Below are 20,234 nucleotides of genomic sequence, written 5' to 3'. Positions count from 1 at the left end.
TGCATTAAAAGATGTGCTCTTATTTCTTTTTGTTTTAAATATTTATAGAATGCATCGCAAATCCTTCGCATGGTCTATGACCTCGTCGTACTCGGTTCAAATGAGGATGAATCGAAAAAATGCTCAACAAAACTACTTGATGGTGTTTTAGCGCTCTTAGACGCTCTCATGGTATTCCAACAATCAACATCCGACGATTGGTCGGATATGATACGATTATGTTTAGGATTATTGCTTAAATGTTCACATCATCCAAATCCTGGTGTTGTGGCCATGGCAACAGCAAAATTACATGCCATTCTACAAAGTCGCAATTCTGAGGACCCAGCTGAAATGGCATATCTTTTGTTTAGTATTAACAAAGCTCTTGATGATGCTATTGAAGGTAAGTGAAATGGATGGTACGAAAGATTTAAGAAAATACTTATTTTTTATTCTTTTTTTTTTAGTTGGAAACCCAGAGCAATATTCATTCCTTATGCCTGTTATGAAAGCAATGCTTGAAAAATGTAAAAGTGTATTTAATTTAGAAACAAATTTACCCGATCTACCACCAACATCATCCGGGCCGGTGTTCTTTAATGATTTTCAAATGTACAGCACTAGCAGAAAGTGGAAGAACTTCATTGAGAAGATGGTAAGTCATATAATTACTTTTAAGTTGGAAAAAGTGTAACATTTTTGCTTAGTTTCAAGAGACAAAGTGAATGATTTAAGAGCTATGGGTCATTCAATCTACTTTAAAGGTAGAAAGAAAGACCCATCGGGCAGATTGATATTTCTTATTTCTTGTGCTAGTACTTAAGAAGTTAAGAATGTTAAACACAATACGATACGCAATCAGGAAAATAGGACTTGATTAGAAAGGATAAAAGAATACAAAATATTTCAAAGCAGTCCACATTCGTGTAGTGAGGCTAAAATCTGAATATCAGGTAATAACAGTGCGTCTGAAACTGAGTAAAGGGTAAACTGATTTAACAGTTTCATTGTTTTATGAGTATCTATTATTTTTTTGAAATCTGAGAAAGAGAAACAGGGTTTTGAGTTTCAGGCGAAATAAATGCTTTATAGATCACATCGAAACTATAAAGGGTATAAGACTTTTTGCATCATCGGAGGAAAGCTGAATTCTTAGCATCATTTTTGATTATGTCAAATTTGTCATTATTTAATGAATAATTTAGCAACAGGAGACATTTATGGTTCTCCATTGGATGTTGCTGTCAAGGTCAGAATTCAATGAGTTTAACAATTGCTGCCATTAGTAATCCATATCCAAAGAACAAGGTTGTGTGTTTAAGAACCCACAACATTTAAAATATCAAGTGCAATCATTTTACTTTCACAAAAACTATCTAAAGATTCGTTCCACTGTTCCGTAAAATAAACGATGAAAAAGCCATACTGCAGGGCATTAAGAAGTTTTTGTTCTTTAACATATTTCCTAAGGCAAATTGATCAGTGTTTCCATAATCTTGGAATGAAGTAACGTAAGAGGTAAAAGGATTCACTATTCTGTTTTCAATCTACTCTTAAAGAGACCTGCAGAAATGTAGAATAAAATAGATAAAAAACATACGCAATGGTTTGTCTGTGCACGTCAAGGTCTTTCAATACTCTGCTCTATTTCGAAAGATAATAAGTTTGTTTATATTCTCAAGTACAGGAAGAGTCTGACCAAATAGTCACATTACGGCAGGTCTTGGAGAAAATCCAGGAATTTCAAATGGATACCCACCATCTCTTTATTGATTTCGAAGCCGTGTATGACAACATCTATAGGGAAGAGCTCTACAAAGCAATGTCTGGTTTTGGAATCCCTGTCAAACTTACCCCTTTGTGTAGAATGACGATGGAGAGTGCACGTTGCTCTATCAATGTCGGAAAAGATCTCACAGCTTTTGATGTTAAAAAAGGTTTCAGAAAAATTGATACAGTGTCATGCGTCTTCTTTAACATCGTTCTGGAAAGAATTGTGCAAAACTGAACAGTCAACACTAGAGACACGGAGATGTCCTCTCTAGAGCATCTAAAATCACCATCTATAAGACACTTATCATCCCGCTTCTTAATTATGGCGCTGAGGTGTGGACCCTGTTAAAGAAAGATGAGAGCTTCTCCGGGTGATTTTAGTCCCGTCTGCTGTTGGAGTCATGCCTCTCTTCTTCATAGTCGAATTAACAACTAAAAATGCTAAAAGGGAGTAGTATTAAAAGCGAGCGTAGGAACAGACGATGACGTAGTGTTAAGTACACTTTACAAAGTTTTTGTCAAATATGACCGTTATAGATCTTTCTTGCTTGTTCAAACTTATTCCCTTTTCTTTTTCTTAAACCATGATTTCTTTTTTGGGTTTAATGGATTTTTTCCTATCCGAAATATTACTTCACAAAGAATTTAGTTTGTGAACAAATCTACTCTTAACTTTTTAAGAAGCACAGTGACCAGTTAGAGTTTTTAAAGAAGTCATTGAGAATGTTACCATTTGGCTTTCTTATATCGGTTAATGTTACTCGTAGAATTTTTTTCGTAAACTGATTTTTTTTAGTAGGAAATTAGAGGAAGGAAAGGTTTGCTCAAAAAATTTCCTGCTTGACTAAATCTTTCCTTCTTTATCTTCACGGCGAAATTCCTTTAAAAGGTAAAAACATAAGTTAGGTAGGTTTAGGTTGGAGGGAGTGATTTCTGACCAATAGCTGAAAACATCCAACTTACATCTTTGAAGTGGATTTATTGTGTTCTGCAAGATTTAGTCAGGATTTAAGTAAGCGGAAGGTCAAAAAGAAAATAAATGGATATTCAGGTTAATGATGCCCCTTTGTTCTGGTACTTGGGACAGTTCACCTTGTTTATTAGTGGCAAAGACGAGATTCAGCAGACGTTATTGGAGAAGTATATTATAGGAGTTGTTTTCCTGTTTCAAGCTTGGTTGGATCATTTAGAAAGAAAGTGAGAATTTTCTCCTTTCGCTCGTCATCTTCAAACCACCATTATGTTTTTTGGGGCGACAATTGAGTGGTGACCAAAAGGGATAGGTGAGGTCTTTTTATGTGTACTAAATTATCTGGAAGTATTATGTTAAATATTTCTTGAAAAAATTGGCACTTGTGTTCTTTGCCATTTTTAGAAAAAAAATCTGAATGTTGTTTTTATTGAATTGCAAATAGACTTTACTTTTCATGAAAAGAATTACTCTTGGAGAATTTGCCAATTCCTCGCAAGAGGCAGTACCCGTGAAAATTTTTTAGATGGAATAGGCAGTGATAGAACCCAAGACCTCTCGCATGACAGTCCATCGCACTAACCATTATGCCACAGGTACTTCCCATTCCTGACAACAGTACTCACTCACAGGAATGGTTGAGAGTTGTCAGTCACTAGGCCCTAGTTCTCAAACGGACTGTTGCGCCACAAAATTTATTTATTTTTAAATAAACTTTACGGTTTAACTTGAATCAAATAGTAAATCATTTTTAGTAAATGATATTTCCAACCAGTTTTAATTTTTTCAGACTAGAAAATTGCTTCCTTCTTTTTGATAAAAATGTCTTTATTTTTGTTTACTCAGTTGTAAAAAGATTTTTAGCCGGGTTACAAAATTAACCTCTTGGAGTTTTATTGATTTTTCTAGGAGAAAATTAAACTGTTTTTTTGTCCAATGCTACCTTGTAAGCAAGTCTGATAGGGCTACTAAGCTAAAATCCATTTACGGGTTTAAATTGTTTGATTGCATTGGTCTGTATCTGTACCGTTCAATACATGTGTTTGCATAAACCAAAAGTCCAATTTTTGGACTGTTTTAGCCGTTGCGGATGGCACTGGAGCTCTGAAACGGGTCCTTGGCTAACAAACGATAAATTACTTTGTCTTCTTTTGGTGTAGTCTTCCTTTTACGCGAAAATTGCTCGATGTGTTGAATGGTTCCAAATTCTTCAAAATGTCGAAGCGCGTTGTAAACCATCTTTCTGGAGCATTCCCACAACTTGTATATGTCAGAAACTGTCCTTCACTTGTCTTTCATTTTTAAAATTATTTTTTGTTTATGTTCTGAGCACCATTGTCTCTTTGCCATGACTATTTAAGTACATTTTGATTTATAAGTTGATATTAACCAATACCGGATTACATCGAAAAGTGCACTTTTGTTCAACTAAACGGATTAAAAAGTGTGTTACGACTAAAATGTGCTAAATTTGGTTTAAGCTGAAAATAGTTTTAATTACAAACTTAAGCAGTTTTATAATTTAAATCAAATAGTGAGTGGTTGTTGGTAAATCAAATTTCCAACCTGTGAGAATAGAGGAGATAGCTTGAAATGACTTTATTTTTGTTTACTAAATTGTGAAAAGATTTTTAGCCGGTTCACAAAATGAACCTCTTAAAGTTTTGTTAATCTTTTTAAAAGAGAGTTAGTTGAAAAGAGCTTATATCCTCTTTTGAAAAATTTGTTTTTAAGTCTCTGTTTTTTATCCAATAGTTTTAGAGCTGCAAAAGAAAAAAAACATTTTAGTCTTTCAATTTTGTCTTAAATTGGTTGGCTTGTCTAAGGAACTATTTGTATTACAGCATTTGGTTTATCATTGCTGCGTAAATCCATTAGTAAAACATAAGTAAAACTATAAGTTTCTTTTTTTATTTTAATGTATTTCACTCTTTGAGCACCCTTAGATCTTAAAAAAATAAATAACTTTATATCAACTTATTCCTATCTCTTAACTTACAAAACTTTGTTTCTAGAACACCAATAACTTAAAATAGTTTATGATTCTTAGGCAACTTTCCCGTGCCATCGTAAAAATCCTCATCTGAATTATCTTTCACCTTAAAATAAGTTGTATCAATAATCAATCCTCGAGTTGGTTTGAAGGCATTTTCAGCCTTAATTGGTGTTGTCGTTTTCTTTGTCGTCGAAACAGTTGCCATTTTAATAGCATCTGCTCGAGAAGTCATTTTTCGAGTTCGTTTCGTTGGCATTGGCGTTGGTGCTGGTGCTGGCGCTGGCGCTGGTGTCGTCCTTGTTCTCGTCGAAGGTGCCTCAGTACCCGCATAATAACTATGAGAATGTGATTTTTGTATCGAAATTACTTCGATATTTCTAAGATCTTTCAAATCATTTGTCGAAGCTGTTCGTTGACCTCTTTGCGATGTTGTTATAGCTGTCGATGATGGTCTTGTTCGTATTCTCATTGGATTCCATGAATGTGAGGGGGAGAAATCTGTAATTTTCTGAATTTTACTCGTTCCCTGATGGCGGTGAGGTTCGATGTTTTCTTTTATGGTCGAAGCATGTGCGGTTAGTTCATCGGATTGTTCTTTATCTCGTCCAGTTTCGAAGGCTTCTTTTAGTTCTGGGACGTCGAGATTGTGTTTTTCAGCTATCAGAGGAGCCTTGGTGCGTTTCCTCTTGCGACGTGGTCTTAATGTACTGGTCGTAGTTGATATGACTTCCTCTATAAACTCAGAAGATGGAGCCTCTGCTGGCACCCCGGTTTGTTCTGTGGAAATAGGAGCCTTGGGGGTAGTTTGATATCGAGCCGGTTTCTTATAGCGATGTTTGCTAGTTGTGTATCGATGGACTTTAGTGTTTGCCTGCTGAACTTGTTCGTGTTCTTGTGAAGTTGATGCCGTGCTTACGGCTGGAGTTTTTGGAATCCGTTGAGTGTGGGTGCTGGACTCAGAAACATGCTCATGTCGTCCTTCGTCATGGTAATTATTCGGTGGAAAGTAGTCCTCATGTTCTTCAGTAGTTGATTCGAAGGGAATTGGGTCGTAGAGTGGAACCTCATAGCTGCTTTTGGGATAATCGTAACCAGGTGGCATGTGGTTTTTATTTAGAGGTAAATCCTCTGGCAGATGAGGTGGGGGAAGGTATGATTCTGGAGGTTCTGCAAACTGTCCGCTATTTGAATGGTGATACGAATCGATAGATGGAGATTTTTTGTTATACTCCGGAGGAGGGCCATAGGCGTTACTTGGAGGACCATAGCTGTCACTTGGAGGTGGTCCGTAGGTTTCGTGGGGTTTCGGATATGTGTTCTTTGGCGGAGGGGCATGCTTTTTGGGTAAAGTCTCTATATCATAAGATGGAGAGTGGATGATGTGGATGTCGGTTGGTGGTTCACCAAAGTCATTGTTGTAATTGTAGCCACTATTGGACAACTTTTTATCGTAAGATTCAAAGTGGACTTCCTTAGATGGAACCTCTTGGGAGTGATATGGAATGCTTGGTGCTTCGTACTTGTTGTCTGGTAGTTGATAAGAAACCTGCTCTGATTGGTGGATTTTCTTTGGCGGAGCTCCATAAGGAGGAAAATCCTCGAACTTCTGTTTTGGTTGTGGAGCTGGTTCATAAACTTGTTCCACCGCCGCAACCGGTGCCGCTGGTGATTCCTCATGATAGGATATTTCATAGTGCACCTCCGGCTTGGAAGGAAAATTGAAATCATACGATTCCTCAGGAGCTCCATACAAATTCTGTGGTCGCTGAATGGAATAGGTCTTCTGGGGCTTTGAGAATTCATATTGAGGTGGGAATTTTTGAGGCTTTGAAAAACCTTTCTGCGGTTTCGTGTATTCATATTGTGATATGACCTTCTTCTTGGGATATGATTCTCCATAGAAATCCAAGTCCATGGCTTGTGTTTCGTAGTTGGACTCCTTCTTTGGGTATTCCGAGCTGATCTCGTAATGAATTTCATCATAACTATACGAAGGTTTGTAGGCCAAAGTACTTGTATGAACTTCAGGCTTGAATTTGTAATAGGTACTCGGTTGGAGACTTTGTTCGAAATGATGTTGTGTGAAAATGGGTCGATTGTTTTTCATTTTAGGTGGTGACTTATTAACTACTATTCTAGGTCTTGAACGCTTTTGAGGTTGACTCTTGTGTCGATAGAAATTTGGAGGTGGCTTACTGCGATATCGTATAAGTTTCGAGGCAGTTGCATCGAGAATTGGAGGCATCGAGGAATTCGTTGGCATGGAACTTTGTATTCCTGATTTGACATTTTGCTCTGCTTCCGTACAAAATGATGTTTTTGTAACAGCAAGTATCTGTGGAAGAAAGAAAAATAAATTAATTGATATTAAAAATTTGTTTAAACTAAATTTGTAAGTTATTTTTTCTGCGTGTAAAATATCAAGTATACGCATAAGTGAACAATTGCAGACAAATTGAAAGTAAAGATATTCGATTTTGAAACTACTGTATGTCTTGATCACACACCGAAGTCATGATTAATGCCTAGTTATGGCGTCATTATCTAACAAATCGTTACCCGGCGAAAAAAAAACCGTCAGTATGTCAATTCTTCGTTAAAGTTATTGGTTTTAATTTATGGGTTATTAACTGACCAATTGGACAAACATGACTACCTACATTGCACAAGCTCATGTTCAGGTCCACATGCGCCCTCATGCATTCACGCACATGTTCAACTTTCTCACGCTCAATTGCATATTACATATGTATATGCATGCAGTGAAAGTGTTTTTTTAAATCTGCAAATAAGACGTTAAAACATCAACGCCTCCAAATTGGCGGAACATGAATCTAAAACCATTGAATAAAACAGCTGGGCAATCGATAAATTTATCTCGATGCATAAATATCACTTCTTTCAACTCCTCCTGCCAGCCCCAAGATGCCTCTGACTGAGAGTTGTAGGACTAAGGGGTGCTGCTGAGATCACACAGTAATTTATGATGACAGTGGAGAGAGAAACCCGTTTGACAGATTTAAATGAAATTGAAACTAATGCCGATGTTGATATCGATGCTGACGCCCGGTACACAGTGGATCGTTTCACGTACAAAATTCAAAAATTGTTTCAAAAATACTGTTTTATTCAAATAAAAGAAAAACCTTAAATCATTTAGGACACATTCATTTTGGTCGAAACATACTCAAAGATTTTGCGGCGTTCCTTTTTATATGGAGGCCAAAGTTCAGAATACTCAAAACGTAACATCCATAATTGCAAATATGCAAATTCATATAAAATGCAAATAGACTTCAGGGGTGCAGTTAAAGTAGGGTATCAGAGTTGGCACCCCAATAGTTTTAACAGCCCATAAAACTAGGTTTCAACATTAATAATAATAGTCAATCAAATAACAATTTAAAATTTCTACAAGCTGCAAACCATGACCACATGGTAAAAATTTTAATCAAACATGACATTAAAAGGTTAGAGAAGTCGAACAAAAGTGGTCCCCCGATTCCTACCGTTTGTCTGTCTATCCTCGCCTCTAACGCCCAAACCATTGGGTCGATTTACTTGCAAATTAAAGTCTTAAACTTATTCGCGTTAGGCGTTTTTTTAAAACTAAATGTAACAGTATTCCCCATGCAAATATTTAGAACAAAATTCGAATTTTATCAAACACAAACAGATAGATTTTTATTAAATTTTCTCTAATTTTTTTAAATTTAAACAAAATTTTAAAAATTGTACCCAATTTTTTTTCAAAAAAAATATTTTAACGATTTTTTGAAAAAAAAATTAATGAATCAAGGTTTTTTGGTAATTTAAATGGCAATTCAATTTTTAAAAACTTACTCTAGGTTCATTTTTAACTTCGATCCGATTTGTCGAATCAAAAACTTGACATTTCTTGACGTTTCAAGGTTACTAGAGTCTATATAAAAGTTTTTTAGAGAGATGTCTGTGCGTGCTTGTGTACGTACGTTCGTACGTCTGTACGTCCGTACGTTCGCGACGTTTTTATCGTCGTCCATAGCTCAAGAACCAGTAGAGAAATCGGCTTCAAATAAATTTTATTATACAGATAATAATAATAAACAATCTAATTAATTTCAAACAAATTGAAATTACGAACAAAAAATGATTGTATTTCCAATTTTGTGCAACGAAAATTACGTTTTCAACATTTGGTTAAATTTTGAAAAAAATTGAATTGACAGTTTTCTTACAAGAAATAAAAACATAAAAAAAAATTATAAAAGTTGGTAAATATTGATTTTCGACTCAAATATATTTTGAAAATTTTGAGGTATTGGCTTTAAGCTAATTCTATCCTTTAAAAAAATATTATTGTCAACATTCAGTAAAATTTTGAGAAAAATCATAGTTTTTTTATAAAAAATAAAAACCTACAAAACAATTAATAAAAATTAGTAAACATGTACATTCGACTCAAATATCTTTTCAAAAATCAAAAATATTGGCTTCGAACTTATTTTATCTCACAAAAAATATTGTTTTCAAAATTTAGTAATTTTTTTATAAGTATCCAACAGTCCGTTTTTTTTATAAAAAAAATAAAATCTATAAAAAATAGTAAGCAAATTTGATAAAAATTGATGTTCGGTTCTCGATATCTCTCAAATTAATTTCATTCATCAAATTTGTATTTGTTTATATAAGAAATAAAAAAAATTTAAAACTGCTAATAAAATTAGTTTTTGACTAAGAGTCCTGTTAACAAAACTAGATTTTGAAATAAGACTATTTCATTATATGCAAAATCTTGTTGGTAATTTTGAAATTTTTAAAAATAATTCAACTGACAACTTTTTTAACGCAACACGAAAACCTACAAACTTTTAATCAAGACAAATCGAGAGACGGGATGGGAAGTTCTCAGTGTGGATCGAATACCAGCCTTTTTCTAAGTTTTAAAATATAAGCACTATTTGGAAACGGAGTCCTTTAGTACAGGAGCATGTTTGTGTGACTTTAAATATTTTATATGGATTAGGTCGACCTTACCATTAATTTCAAGGTTTTCAAAGTAATTAACTGTGCAAACAAAAACATACTTTTTACCTTTCTAAATGTTTTAATAAATCTTGAAGATTTTTAAATAAATAGTGTTTTTCAGACGTGTGATTTTTAAAAAGAAATACAACAATTATAATTTAATGTCTTGATTAAGAGTTTAGCTTTATTTTAAAGAGTAAGGTTTGGACTTATGTTTTAAAAATGATTTCAGGCAAGTGGCCGTCGCGGCTGGCTCGAATAAACACCAGCCGAGAGGCGCAGTTTTCGACCACTTTTGAAAGTAATCGACACCGTTTGTCAGAAATAAAGCGCCAAATATTCTCTTCCAAGGCGTGAATCGTCTCAGGTTTATCTGCGTAGACAAATCAAATCAAATCGAAATCACAAAGACCAACTCAAAAGAATTGACAGATTAGAAAACACACGTCTAAAACGAAACCCTTAACATTATTACATTATACAATTTTTAGTAGTAATATTACAACAATACATTTTAGAAAAACATTTAGTTGTCCTTAATTTGAATTCTGCCTTTAAATTTCTCTATCACATTAGGTTTTTAAAATATGAAACCTTAAAAATGCTTAAAAATGTGTTTTTTAAGGCTAAGTTAAAGCACAACATATCCCTTAAAAATGAATTGTATGATGATTTTTTTGTAGTACCCGTGGCATGATGGTTAGTGCGTAGGTCTGTCATGCCAGTGGTCTTGGGTTCGATCTCTGCCTATGCCATCTAAAGTTTTTTCACGGGTAATGCATCTTGCGAGGAATTGACAAATTCTCCAAGAGTAATTCTTTTCATGAAAAGTGCTTTCTCAAATTTGCCGTTCGGATTCGGCTCAAAACTGTAGGTCCCTTCCATCCCTGACAACAGTACTCGCACACAGGAATGGTTGAGAGTTGTCAGTCACTAGGCTCTAGTTCTCAACGGACTGTTGTGCCACCCAATGTATGTATGTAAATGTATGATGATTTTGCAAAGCACAAATCCTTACATTCTAGATACATTTTAAACCATTTTTCGAATTTAGTTTTAACTATTTTCACAAAAATACCGGTTTTCGACATTAATTTTATATTTTTTTAATTTATTTAAAAAAAAAACTTGATTTAAAAAAATTGTTTAAACAACAGTTTTGCCTTTTTCTGTTGAAAACCGTTTTACTATAAATAGCTGAGAATTTCTTTTAGATTTTTTTAAGAGAGTGTTATATTATAGGAAATAATAAAAATATTTTAATTGAATATTGAAGAAATTGATTATAGATTTGGAAAACTATCACAGATTTTATTTAAAAAAGGCTACTTTATAAATTAAGATAGCCTAAGAAGGCCTTTTGTATTTGTTTCTTTTTTGATTTTAAAGAGTAATGTCTCAAAAACCTTGGGTGATAGTTATTTTGAAATTGAATTTGAAGTAAGACCATCAAAACTCATTGGAAAAATTTGGGAACAAAAATTTGTCGACTAGTGTTATTGAATTGTTATTATTTGACTTCGATGTCCGATAACTTCTAATTTGTTGAAGTCATTTTTGCGTACTTGGTCTTTTCTAGGCAATAGGGGTATTGTTATACAGGGCCATCGAGATTAATTCCAAGCCCGGGATGGACAAATCTTCTGTCCTCCATATTTAGCACTTTTTGCAAAGTTTATGCCTATGATATGTAATTTCAGAAACAAAAATAGAAAAAAAGAAACTTGATAAAAACAGAAACCGAAATAAATATTTGTGTTTTGTTTTAAGTTGCCGGGCCCCTTATTTTCACTTTGAAAATTTTCAAAATAAAATGAATTTGAAATTTGCGATAAATTAAATAAGAAAAGCGAAACAATTTATTATTACTTTCTTTCAATAGTTCGAAGTTGCCAAATTTTTCATTAAATATTAACAAAAATGTACCAATAATAATCAGGGGCCCGATCGGCAAGTCTGTGAATGATAGATTGGTAGATAACATGCAAACAGGGGCCCGATTGCGAAAGCATGAATGATTTTAAGTTTTTGGGCACCTAAAAATAAGTGGGATTAGGTATGTTGATGATGAATATAGAATATCTTGGAAAAAAAACACTCCTCATTGATTCCAATTTTACGAGCCCCTAGAAAATCCGAGGACCGAAGTTTTCTCCTCTTCCCCTCCCCTCTCGACGAGGCTGATGTTATATAATACAATACAATCGAATTCTCGATTTAGTCTTTTCTTCTGACCCTATTAGTACTCTTGTTCTAGAATCTAGATCAGGAATCACTAATATTGACAAATATCACCCCCCTTTGGACATTTTTTTTGACTTAAGTAATCACCTTACTAATCACAGTAATTCTTTTGATTGCTTATATAATTTTGATTTCAGAAGAGCCAATTTCCAGCAGTTGTCTGAAGGTAGCAAGTCGGATATAAGCAACTACAGGCCCATTGCAAAGCTTTCTTGCATTCCTAAAGTATTTGAACAAGTTGTTTGTGAAAGCGTAGCATATTTTAGTAAAAATATCATTTGCGAACAGCAACATGGTTTTGTGAAAAAAAGATCAACCGTTACTAATCTCCTCACATTCTCAAACATATGTTCAAACGCTTTAGAACAAGGTTATGAAGTTGACTGTGTATACACTGACTTTTCTAAAGCTTTTGACCAACTTAGCCAAGGAATTATTTTATTTAAACTTAAGACTCTTGGTTTTCCACCATTTTTCTTAGCTTGGATTAAGTCATACCTTAAAAACAGATCCTACGAGGTAAAATTTAGAAATTGTCATTCTGAACCTTTTGTTGCTCAATCTGGTGTTCCCCAGGGAAGCCATCTTGGCCCTTTTCTGTTCATCCTGTCTATTAACGATGTATCGTCATGTCTACGCTCAAGTGAACTTCTCATTTTTGCTGACGATATGAAGATTTTCAAAATAATAAAGTCCAACCATGATCGTATTCTTTTACAAGCCGACATTGATAGTTTCACATTTTGGTGTGGGAAAAATAGCCTTTTAGTCAACCCTTTAAAATGCCAGACTATAACTTTCACTACAAAACTAATCAGTAACGTATTTGACTACTGTATATCACAGCAAAAACTCTGTCGTGTCTCCACATTAAAAGATTTAGGTGTACATTTCTGTTCCAACTTAGAGTTTACACATCACATTAATGTTATTGTTAATAAGGCAAGTTTTATGCTTGGTTTTATAAAACGCTGGGCAAAGGAGTTCAATGATCCCTATGTTACCCTTTCTTTGTATAATTGCCATGTTCGTCCTCATCTTGAATATGCTTCGCAGGTATGGACTCCCTATTACGAAATTCATAGAAAACGTATTGAATCAATTCAACATAATTTCATTCGCTTTGCCCTAAAAGGTCTTCCTTGGGAAGATCCCTATGATCTGCCTCCCATGAACATCGTATTCTACTTCTTCAAATGCAATCTCTCCATCAAAGGCGTGTTAATAATGGCTTAGTATTTTTTCATCAACTCATTAATGGTGAAATTGATGCACCTTATTTGCTATCTTGTGTACATTTGAATTACCGGGGCGGAACTCATCACCTGCGAACATTTGATTTTATACATATTGACTTCCATAGAACTAACTATGGCAAGAATGAAGCTTTAAGTCGAATGAGCATTTTATATAACTGAAACTGTTCATCGATAGATTTAAATTTAAATAAGGTGGGATTAAAATCATAGTTTAGAACCAGTGCTCCACTATCGTAAACGTTCTCATTTTATTTTTTGTTCTGTAATAGTTAAATGCTAATTTTGTTTTGTATTTTGTGCGTGTGTTAGGCTATATTTGTATTATTTTTTACTAACAACTAACACATGCACTTATGATGAGCCTCTGATCGTAGTTTGGCGCTTGCTATAAGCTTACTACTTTCTTTAATTCTGAAGTGTAAAAAAAAAATACACACATTTAAGAAATTTTGGGTTTGATCTTTTTACGTCTTCATATATGAAACGATCCACTGTGCGCCACCGCTGCCGGACGGGACGACTCATAGAGTTACAACCAACCAAGAAATAAAAAAAAAAACTAAATTTAACGATTTGTTTTAATGGCAGCCGTTGCATTGAAACAAACAACTTAACCGGGCCTACCTCACGCATACTACATACAATACCACTTTTAAGGCTTAAGTCAGCATCATTGTCGATTGTGTCGGAGATAAAATGTGCGAATTGAGAATGTTGCTCTTGTTTTCAAAACCTTTTTTTTTGTATATAGTTTAATCAGTGGGGGACGCACTCAAATTTGAACTTGGAATTGGCTGACAGCAGGAGCTGCAGCCGCGTGCGTTTAACACACCTAAGTATGATATTTTGTAATATTTTTTGTTTGAGGTTAGTTCAATTCTCTTTAAAGCTTGCAAAAAAAAGTACATGATCGACCTAAATTTCTGATATGGTGCGTCGAAAAAACGCTGGGAGTGTTAATAGTCAAGGATGTTTTGTTTCCTTTCCAAGAAGATTTTTTGTTAAGTTTTTTTAAGGATTAAACTTTAATGCTTCTTCTTTCAAAGTTTAAAAAATTCAACAGGTTAAAGATGTGATGTTGACAAACAATTACTTCGACCCTCAAAAACTTCCCAAACGAATTTTGTATAAAAGAAAAACTATCGTAAGCATCTCTTTTAATGCAACACAACCTCTTTAACTATAAGATCTAATGAATAGCTTTTCTAACTAGACAATGTTGATGTTTTATTTTGCTATAAGATATATGTGTCTGCCATTGGCATAAAGTTGATTCATACGCAGCCGTCAGTGGCTATTATGTGGTAATTAATTTGTTGTTAATTATAGTCTTGTCTTGCTGCTGCATAAACTTTTTTTTCACAACGAAAATTGTTGTTAGCTTCGAGGAATTTCTTTCACCTATCCACATATACCTACTAAGGTACTCTCCTGCATTTAAATGAAATTGGAATTTGACAACATTATCAATCTTTTAGTTTTTATTATAAATGGAAAATATTACCTTTTATAATCTAATTGCTTAATTTTACGTTTATGTTTTTATCAATTCAGTTAATTCGCTTTTTTTCTGATGCATAAAAGGTTTGCTTTCTTGTATTTGACTTGAGTGACAGGATAAAGATTAATGACAATTTAGATGGAAAATATTTAGGAAAAGCTCGAATTAAAAATTGTTTGCTAAAAATGCATTCTCTGCTAAGGGCTTTTCTATTCGATTCTTTTTTTGACTTTTGACAAGTGCATTTTAGCTTTATACCACCTACTTTAATAAGAATGTTATAAAAAACCAAGACTTACAATAAAAACTTATATAGTTTAATATATATATGTGGTGTAGGCCAGTACCATATAAGTAGATTTTTGTAAGGCATTAAAAATGCGTAATGAAATAAGTTTGTTAGGTAAAGTGCCCTCGTTATGTAAATTATAGGCTGTTGTTTTAGGTCAAAAATAAAAATCTAATAAATTATTACAATGTTCAATTTAGTTGTAAACAATTTGACTTCAACTTTTTACAAGCAAATAAGTAAGTTAAGAAGAGAAGTTAGCCTTCACAAAACAATGTTTAATCGATCGATGTTATTTTTAATACTTTTCAAACTACAGGCAATTTAAAATAAAAACAACAAATATTTTTTTAAGACAATTTCGTTGCACAATAATAACTTATAAGTTGAGTTGAGAAGTCAGTGTTACATTACAATATGACCATACGACCATACATACACAGCTATTGAGAAAAAAGAGTAGTACCCCTGGCGAGATGTTTAGAACGTTGAACTTTCATGCTAGGGGTCATGGGTTCAATCTATGCCTGTGACATCTAAAGTTTTGTACCGATTCTTGCGAGGAATTGGCAAAGCCTCCAAGATTGATTCTCGTCATGAAAAGTACTTTCGCATAGAAGACGTTCGGATTCGGCATAAAACTCTAGGCCACCTCCATGACACGACTTTCACACAAGAATGGTTGGAAGTTGGAAGTCACTAAGCCCTAGTTCTCGAACTGACGGTCGTTCTAACTAATTAATTTATTTTTAACTTCCCATAAAAAGTTATTGTAATGGGTCTGATTTGTCAAATTGGAAATGTTGAAATTTCTCGACGTATCAAGGTCCCTAGAGTCGAAATAAAAGATTTTTAGAAAGATGTATGTGCGTGTGTGTGTTCGTACGTCCTCACGTTCGTACGTCCCTACGTCCGTACGTTCACGACGTTTGTTTCGTCGTCCATAGCTCAAGAACCAAAAGAGATATCGACTTCAAATAAATTTTGTTATACAGATAATAAAGCAGTAAGATGCAGAAAGGGCTCTCAAGAATTGAGTGGGTTAGTTTTTTACCATAGCAGTTTAAAAAAACGGTGAAAATATATTAAAAAATATATCGTAACGCGATACCAAACAATTATATTTTTTGACAAAATACGACGTTTTTTTCATAAATCAAACAAAATGAAAAAAAAAATTGTCACCTCGAAAATTTTACGAATACAAAATGATTTTATCGCCAAAACAATTTTTTTACAACGAAAAATAACGTTTTTAACATCTGCTTAAATTTTGAGAAAAATCGAATTGACAGTTTTTTTTATAAAAAATAAAAACCTAAAAAAAAATTACTTAAAGTTGGTAAAAATTGATTTTAGACTCAAAAATCTTTTCGAAACTTTGAGATATTGGTTTTTACCCACTTTTATCTTTTAAAGAAATATTGTTGTCAACATTCAGTAAAATTTTGAGAAAATTGAATTGACAGCTTTTGTTTTACTAAAAATAAAAACTCAAATTTAACAAAAGTTGTTAAAAATTGATTTTCGACTCAAATATCTTAAAAACTTTTAGATTATGGCTTCCAACTTACTTTAACTTATAAGCCATATTACTTTTAACATTCGGAAACATTTTGAGAAAAATCCAATTGTTAGTTTTTAGACAAAAATTAAAAACCTAACAAAAAAAAACAATACTAAAACTTGGTAAAAATTTACTTTCGACTCAAATAGCTTTTCAAATATTAAAAATAAATAAAATATTGTGGTCGATATTCAGTAATTTTGTAAAATTTTATGTTCGGTTCCTGATATCGCTCAAATTAATTTCATTCATCTAATTTCTAAAAATTTAGAAATGAAATGGTAAAAATTTGTTTTCGACTAAAAATCTATTTAACAAAACTAGATTTTCAAACTAAACTGTTTATTGAAATGAAAAATATTGTTGGTAATTTTGAATTTATAAGAATAATTCAACTGACAAGATAAATCGACAGACGGGATGGGCAGTTATCAGTTCGCATCCCAGCCTCTTTTATTGAAAACAAAATTGCAAATTAATCTTCAAGTGATATTCACTTCGAAAAAATCCCGAGAACGGTTAACTTTTGTGAAAGCTTTATTTATGGGTCCTTAACAAACACATTTTAGTGTGGATTCTGTATCGAAATATAACAGATAACTCACTTTCTAGGAGGCGTTTTTTTCTTTTATGTGTGACTTCTAATCTGACAATACTTTGCTCGGATTAAATCTGTTTGTACAAATCGTATAAATTTGTTTCCAAAATATTGAGAATATTTGGCGTGTTATTACTGGTCTTATTTGTTTGGCCAGCAATGACAGCCACTTGCTTTATTGCTAATTTTTAGAACATTATGCAAAGCCATATTTTTATAATAAAGCTAAAGTCTTGCCCATAACTTTAAATAATAATATAAAACCCACATCTCCAAAAACACCCTTTAGCTGAACTACAAACTGTTTGACTTCTTGAATTTTAAGTAACAAATATTTTAATACATGCTTTTTCTGTGTTCTCTCAAATAGATTTTTTTTTTTAAATAGTGCTCTTTACATTGTTGCAGATAACTTAACAACTTTTAAATTGAGAACTTTAAATTAAAAGTTTGATGTAGAAAAATTAATAATCCGCAAAAAATCTGTGTGTTTGTTGTTTTCGAAATATGGAAAGTGTGTATCTAATTTTGTTGACCAAATTTTTAGTTATATTATTTTAAGTATTTGTATTCGGGAAATAGTCTTATTTTATTATTGTCAATTTCCCAGCGACAAATAAAAATAAAAGAATCTTCCATTTAATCCTAAAAAAGCATGAAAAAATGATGAAATTTAATTTATTTAATTAAATTAACTCTTTCCATAAAAGTTGATTTGAACGAAAAGTCCATGCTGTTAAGGAGTCTTAAAATACGAGGTTTTCTTTTACTAATTTGTTGTTTCATGCTTATGCCTATTGATATAAATTCCATTTCGGGATTTTAATAAAATTAAAAGACGCTCCTAGTGTAGTTAATCTAATAGCCATAGCTAGTTTCTTATTCCAAATAGATAGTAAAAAGGCTCACTGGGGGGTATACGTATTTGTTATTTGATTGATTTTTATCAGGAAATAGCCAGTTGCATTCCTCCCCTTAAACAATTTAACCGTAATACCCGCGCCTCTAGGAATGCCCATCAGTTTACCCTTGAGCCCAACTTCGGACGTACTATGAAGTACAGAGATTCTTTTTTTAGCCGTACTACGCGAATGTGGAACGCCTTGCCACGCTCTATCTTTCCCTGTCATTGCAATGTTCAGAAATTTAAAACCAATGTACACCGACACCTCCTATCCAACCCTTCCCTCTTTTCCTAATGCTCACACTGTGTCTTTGGCATATTAAAGGTATAAAAAACCCTTTTAGTGTTTTTGTCAAATGCATTTCGTCCACTTGGAAATCGAAACCAAATCTTTTAATCTTAAAAAGATCACTTAATCCTTAAACATGGTACTGAAACCACTAGCACTGCCCAATATGTTATCATTTTCCAAAAACTTAAAACTACAAAACAAAATAATTAAACGTGAGTCGACCTCCCCGTCTCGTATATTGTTTCCTCAAGAAATCCTTACACAATTATTAAAATGTTTGACGTCGATATCAAAACTTTTAGTTTAATATCATTTCACTTTCTTTACTTATAACACTTCTTCGATTTATTTAATTTTTTTATTAATGTCCTTTTATTCACTTCACGCTTTTTCTTAAATCCTTCTTAAGAAAATATAAAAGTCCATCATAGTCACAAAACCAATTTAAAAAAAAAGAACTTACTGTAAATAAAAATGCCAAAAGCATTTTCGTTGAAAATTTAAATTAATCTAGTGGTAGATATGTACGTAAGTAATCCAAAATAATATCTCGCCACAAAGATGAACTTTCTTCCAAATCCCAAACCAAACTAATATCACACAAGGTCTTAAGACTTTCTTTTGCTAACTAAATCGTGAGCTATGAAAGTATCTTGTTTTATAAAAAAGCACACAAAATATACAAAAACAAAAAACAAGAAAGAAAGAAAGATACATCGGCAGCTATTTTCCCATTTTACGCGTAGACATAGTTTATAGTTATTTTTTCCTTTTTCCGTTTTTTGTTTATGTTTTTATTATTTTTCATTCATATCTCGAAACAACAACAAACATTTAATAAAATAAAAATAAAAAAATAAAATTATCCCCGTAATAAAGTGGCTGCACGGGTTCAGCGTCTGCCACAGCGTCATAAAACGTCGTTGTTCGTTTTTTGTTTTCTGATCCGTCTTTCCACAGACTGTCACAGATGTTTGGCATTGGATTCGCCACTGTGCTCCGCTAGTTGTCCCATCTTCCCCATAATCATGAACCTCATCATCGTCATCAGCAGCAAGAAGCTGATGATGATGGTGATTTGGATGGCATGGATGGTGGTGTCTCAGCTGCAACCTCTTAGGTGGCTGATGATATACATGAAGTTTCTTCCACTACCTCAACATCAACACGCCAAGTTATCGAACCTGTAATTTTCCAAGTTGATTCCGCGTGGTAGTGGGAATCGGAATTGGAATCGGAATCATCGTCGTTGCCTTCGTTGTTCATCGTTGGTCGGGCCAACATCATTGCATCGTCATACTCATAGACACGGATCGTGGTGTTCTGCTTCGATGTGCATTTCACTTAACCCAAGCTCCCAGTTCCAACGAATAAATTGACTAGCGGCAAAAATTTTACTTTTCACGAGACGTGCAACACGCTTCGTTTGGGCCTCTAAAGTGAGTCGGGTTTTTATTTCAAGAAAGAAGATAAAAGATAGAAGACGGGTAAAGAAAAAGATTCGTACGTTTCCTCACTTTTGAACTTGAACTTGTTGGATTGTGATCTTCTGGAGTCTGTCTGTCGACGACGAAAACTGACGGTCGTTCGTCTTCTTTTGCTGTAAGGTCTTTTACGACCAAAAGAGATTCACTCTCGATTTTCTTTTCATGGTTAGGTATATTATTTTGCAAAAATAATTTGCATTATTTAAGAGAAGAGATAAAATCGAAGGTAAATCAAACAAGCAATGACAGCAAAGACGGCTTGAAGATGACTTTTTGCAAATAAATTTTGCGTATCACATTATAAATAGTTTAAGTATCATTATGTAATCCGAAACAGTTTTTGCAGTTGGTAGAATACTTTAAAT

The 20,234-nt window shown here is 33.4% G+C and overlaps 2 protein-coding genes across 3 annotated transcripts in view; one reads left to right on the top strand and one right to left on the bottom strand.

The window, feature by feature from the left end:
* The window catches only part of LOC129945900 (neurobeachin-like protein 1), a 136,867-nt gene that overhangs the window by 17,771 nt on the left and 98,862 nt on the right, over positions 1-20,234 (top strand). For both annotated transcript variants that reach the window (XM_056055858.1, XM_056055857.1), the window contains 2 exons: positions 49-385; positions 450-637. In XM_056055858.1, coding sequence (XP_055911833.1) covers positions 49-385; positions 450-637 — 525 coding nt within the window. The remainder of the gene's footprint in view (positions 1-48; positions 386-449; positions 638-20,234) is intronic.
* On the bottom strand, positions 4,641-19,396 carry LOC129945904 (uncharacterized). Its single transcript, XM_056055865.1, has 2 exons — positions 18,846-19,396; positions 4,641-7,056 (listed from the first exon to the last, which is right to left on the bottom strand). Exons 1-2 carry the CDS (start codon positions 18,867-18,869, stop codon positions 4,753-4,755), a joined length of 2,328 nt encoding a protein of 775 aa, XP_055911840.1. The 5' UTR covers positions 18,870-19,396; the 3' UTR covers positions 4,641-4,752.

This window comes from Eupeodes corollae, chromosome 2 (genome assembly GCF_945859685.1).
Source record: "Eupeodes corollae chromosome 2, idEupCoro1.1, whole genome shotgun sequence".
NCBI classification, from domain to species: Eukaryota; Metazoa; Arthropoda; class Insecta; order Diptera; family Syrphidae; genus Eupeodes; species Eupeodes corollae.
Note: the sequence above shows the minus strand (reverse complement) of the source record. Positions and strands in the feature narration are given on the sequence as shown.

Excerpts from the sequence above, each read along its gene's own strand:
- LOC129945904 (XM_056055865.1), bottom strand. The coding sequence starts at position 18,869 with ATGCTTTTGGCATTTTTATTTACA. Across the intron at positions 7,057-18,845 it reads TTTTGGCATTTTTATTTACA|ATACTTGCTGTTACAAAAAC; the intron begins GTAAGTTCTTTT and ends TTTCTTCCACAG.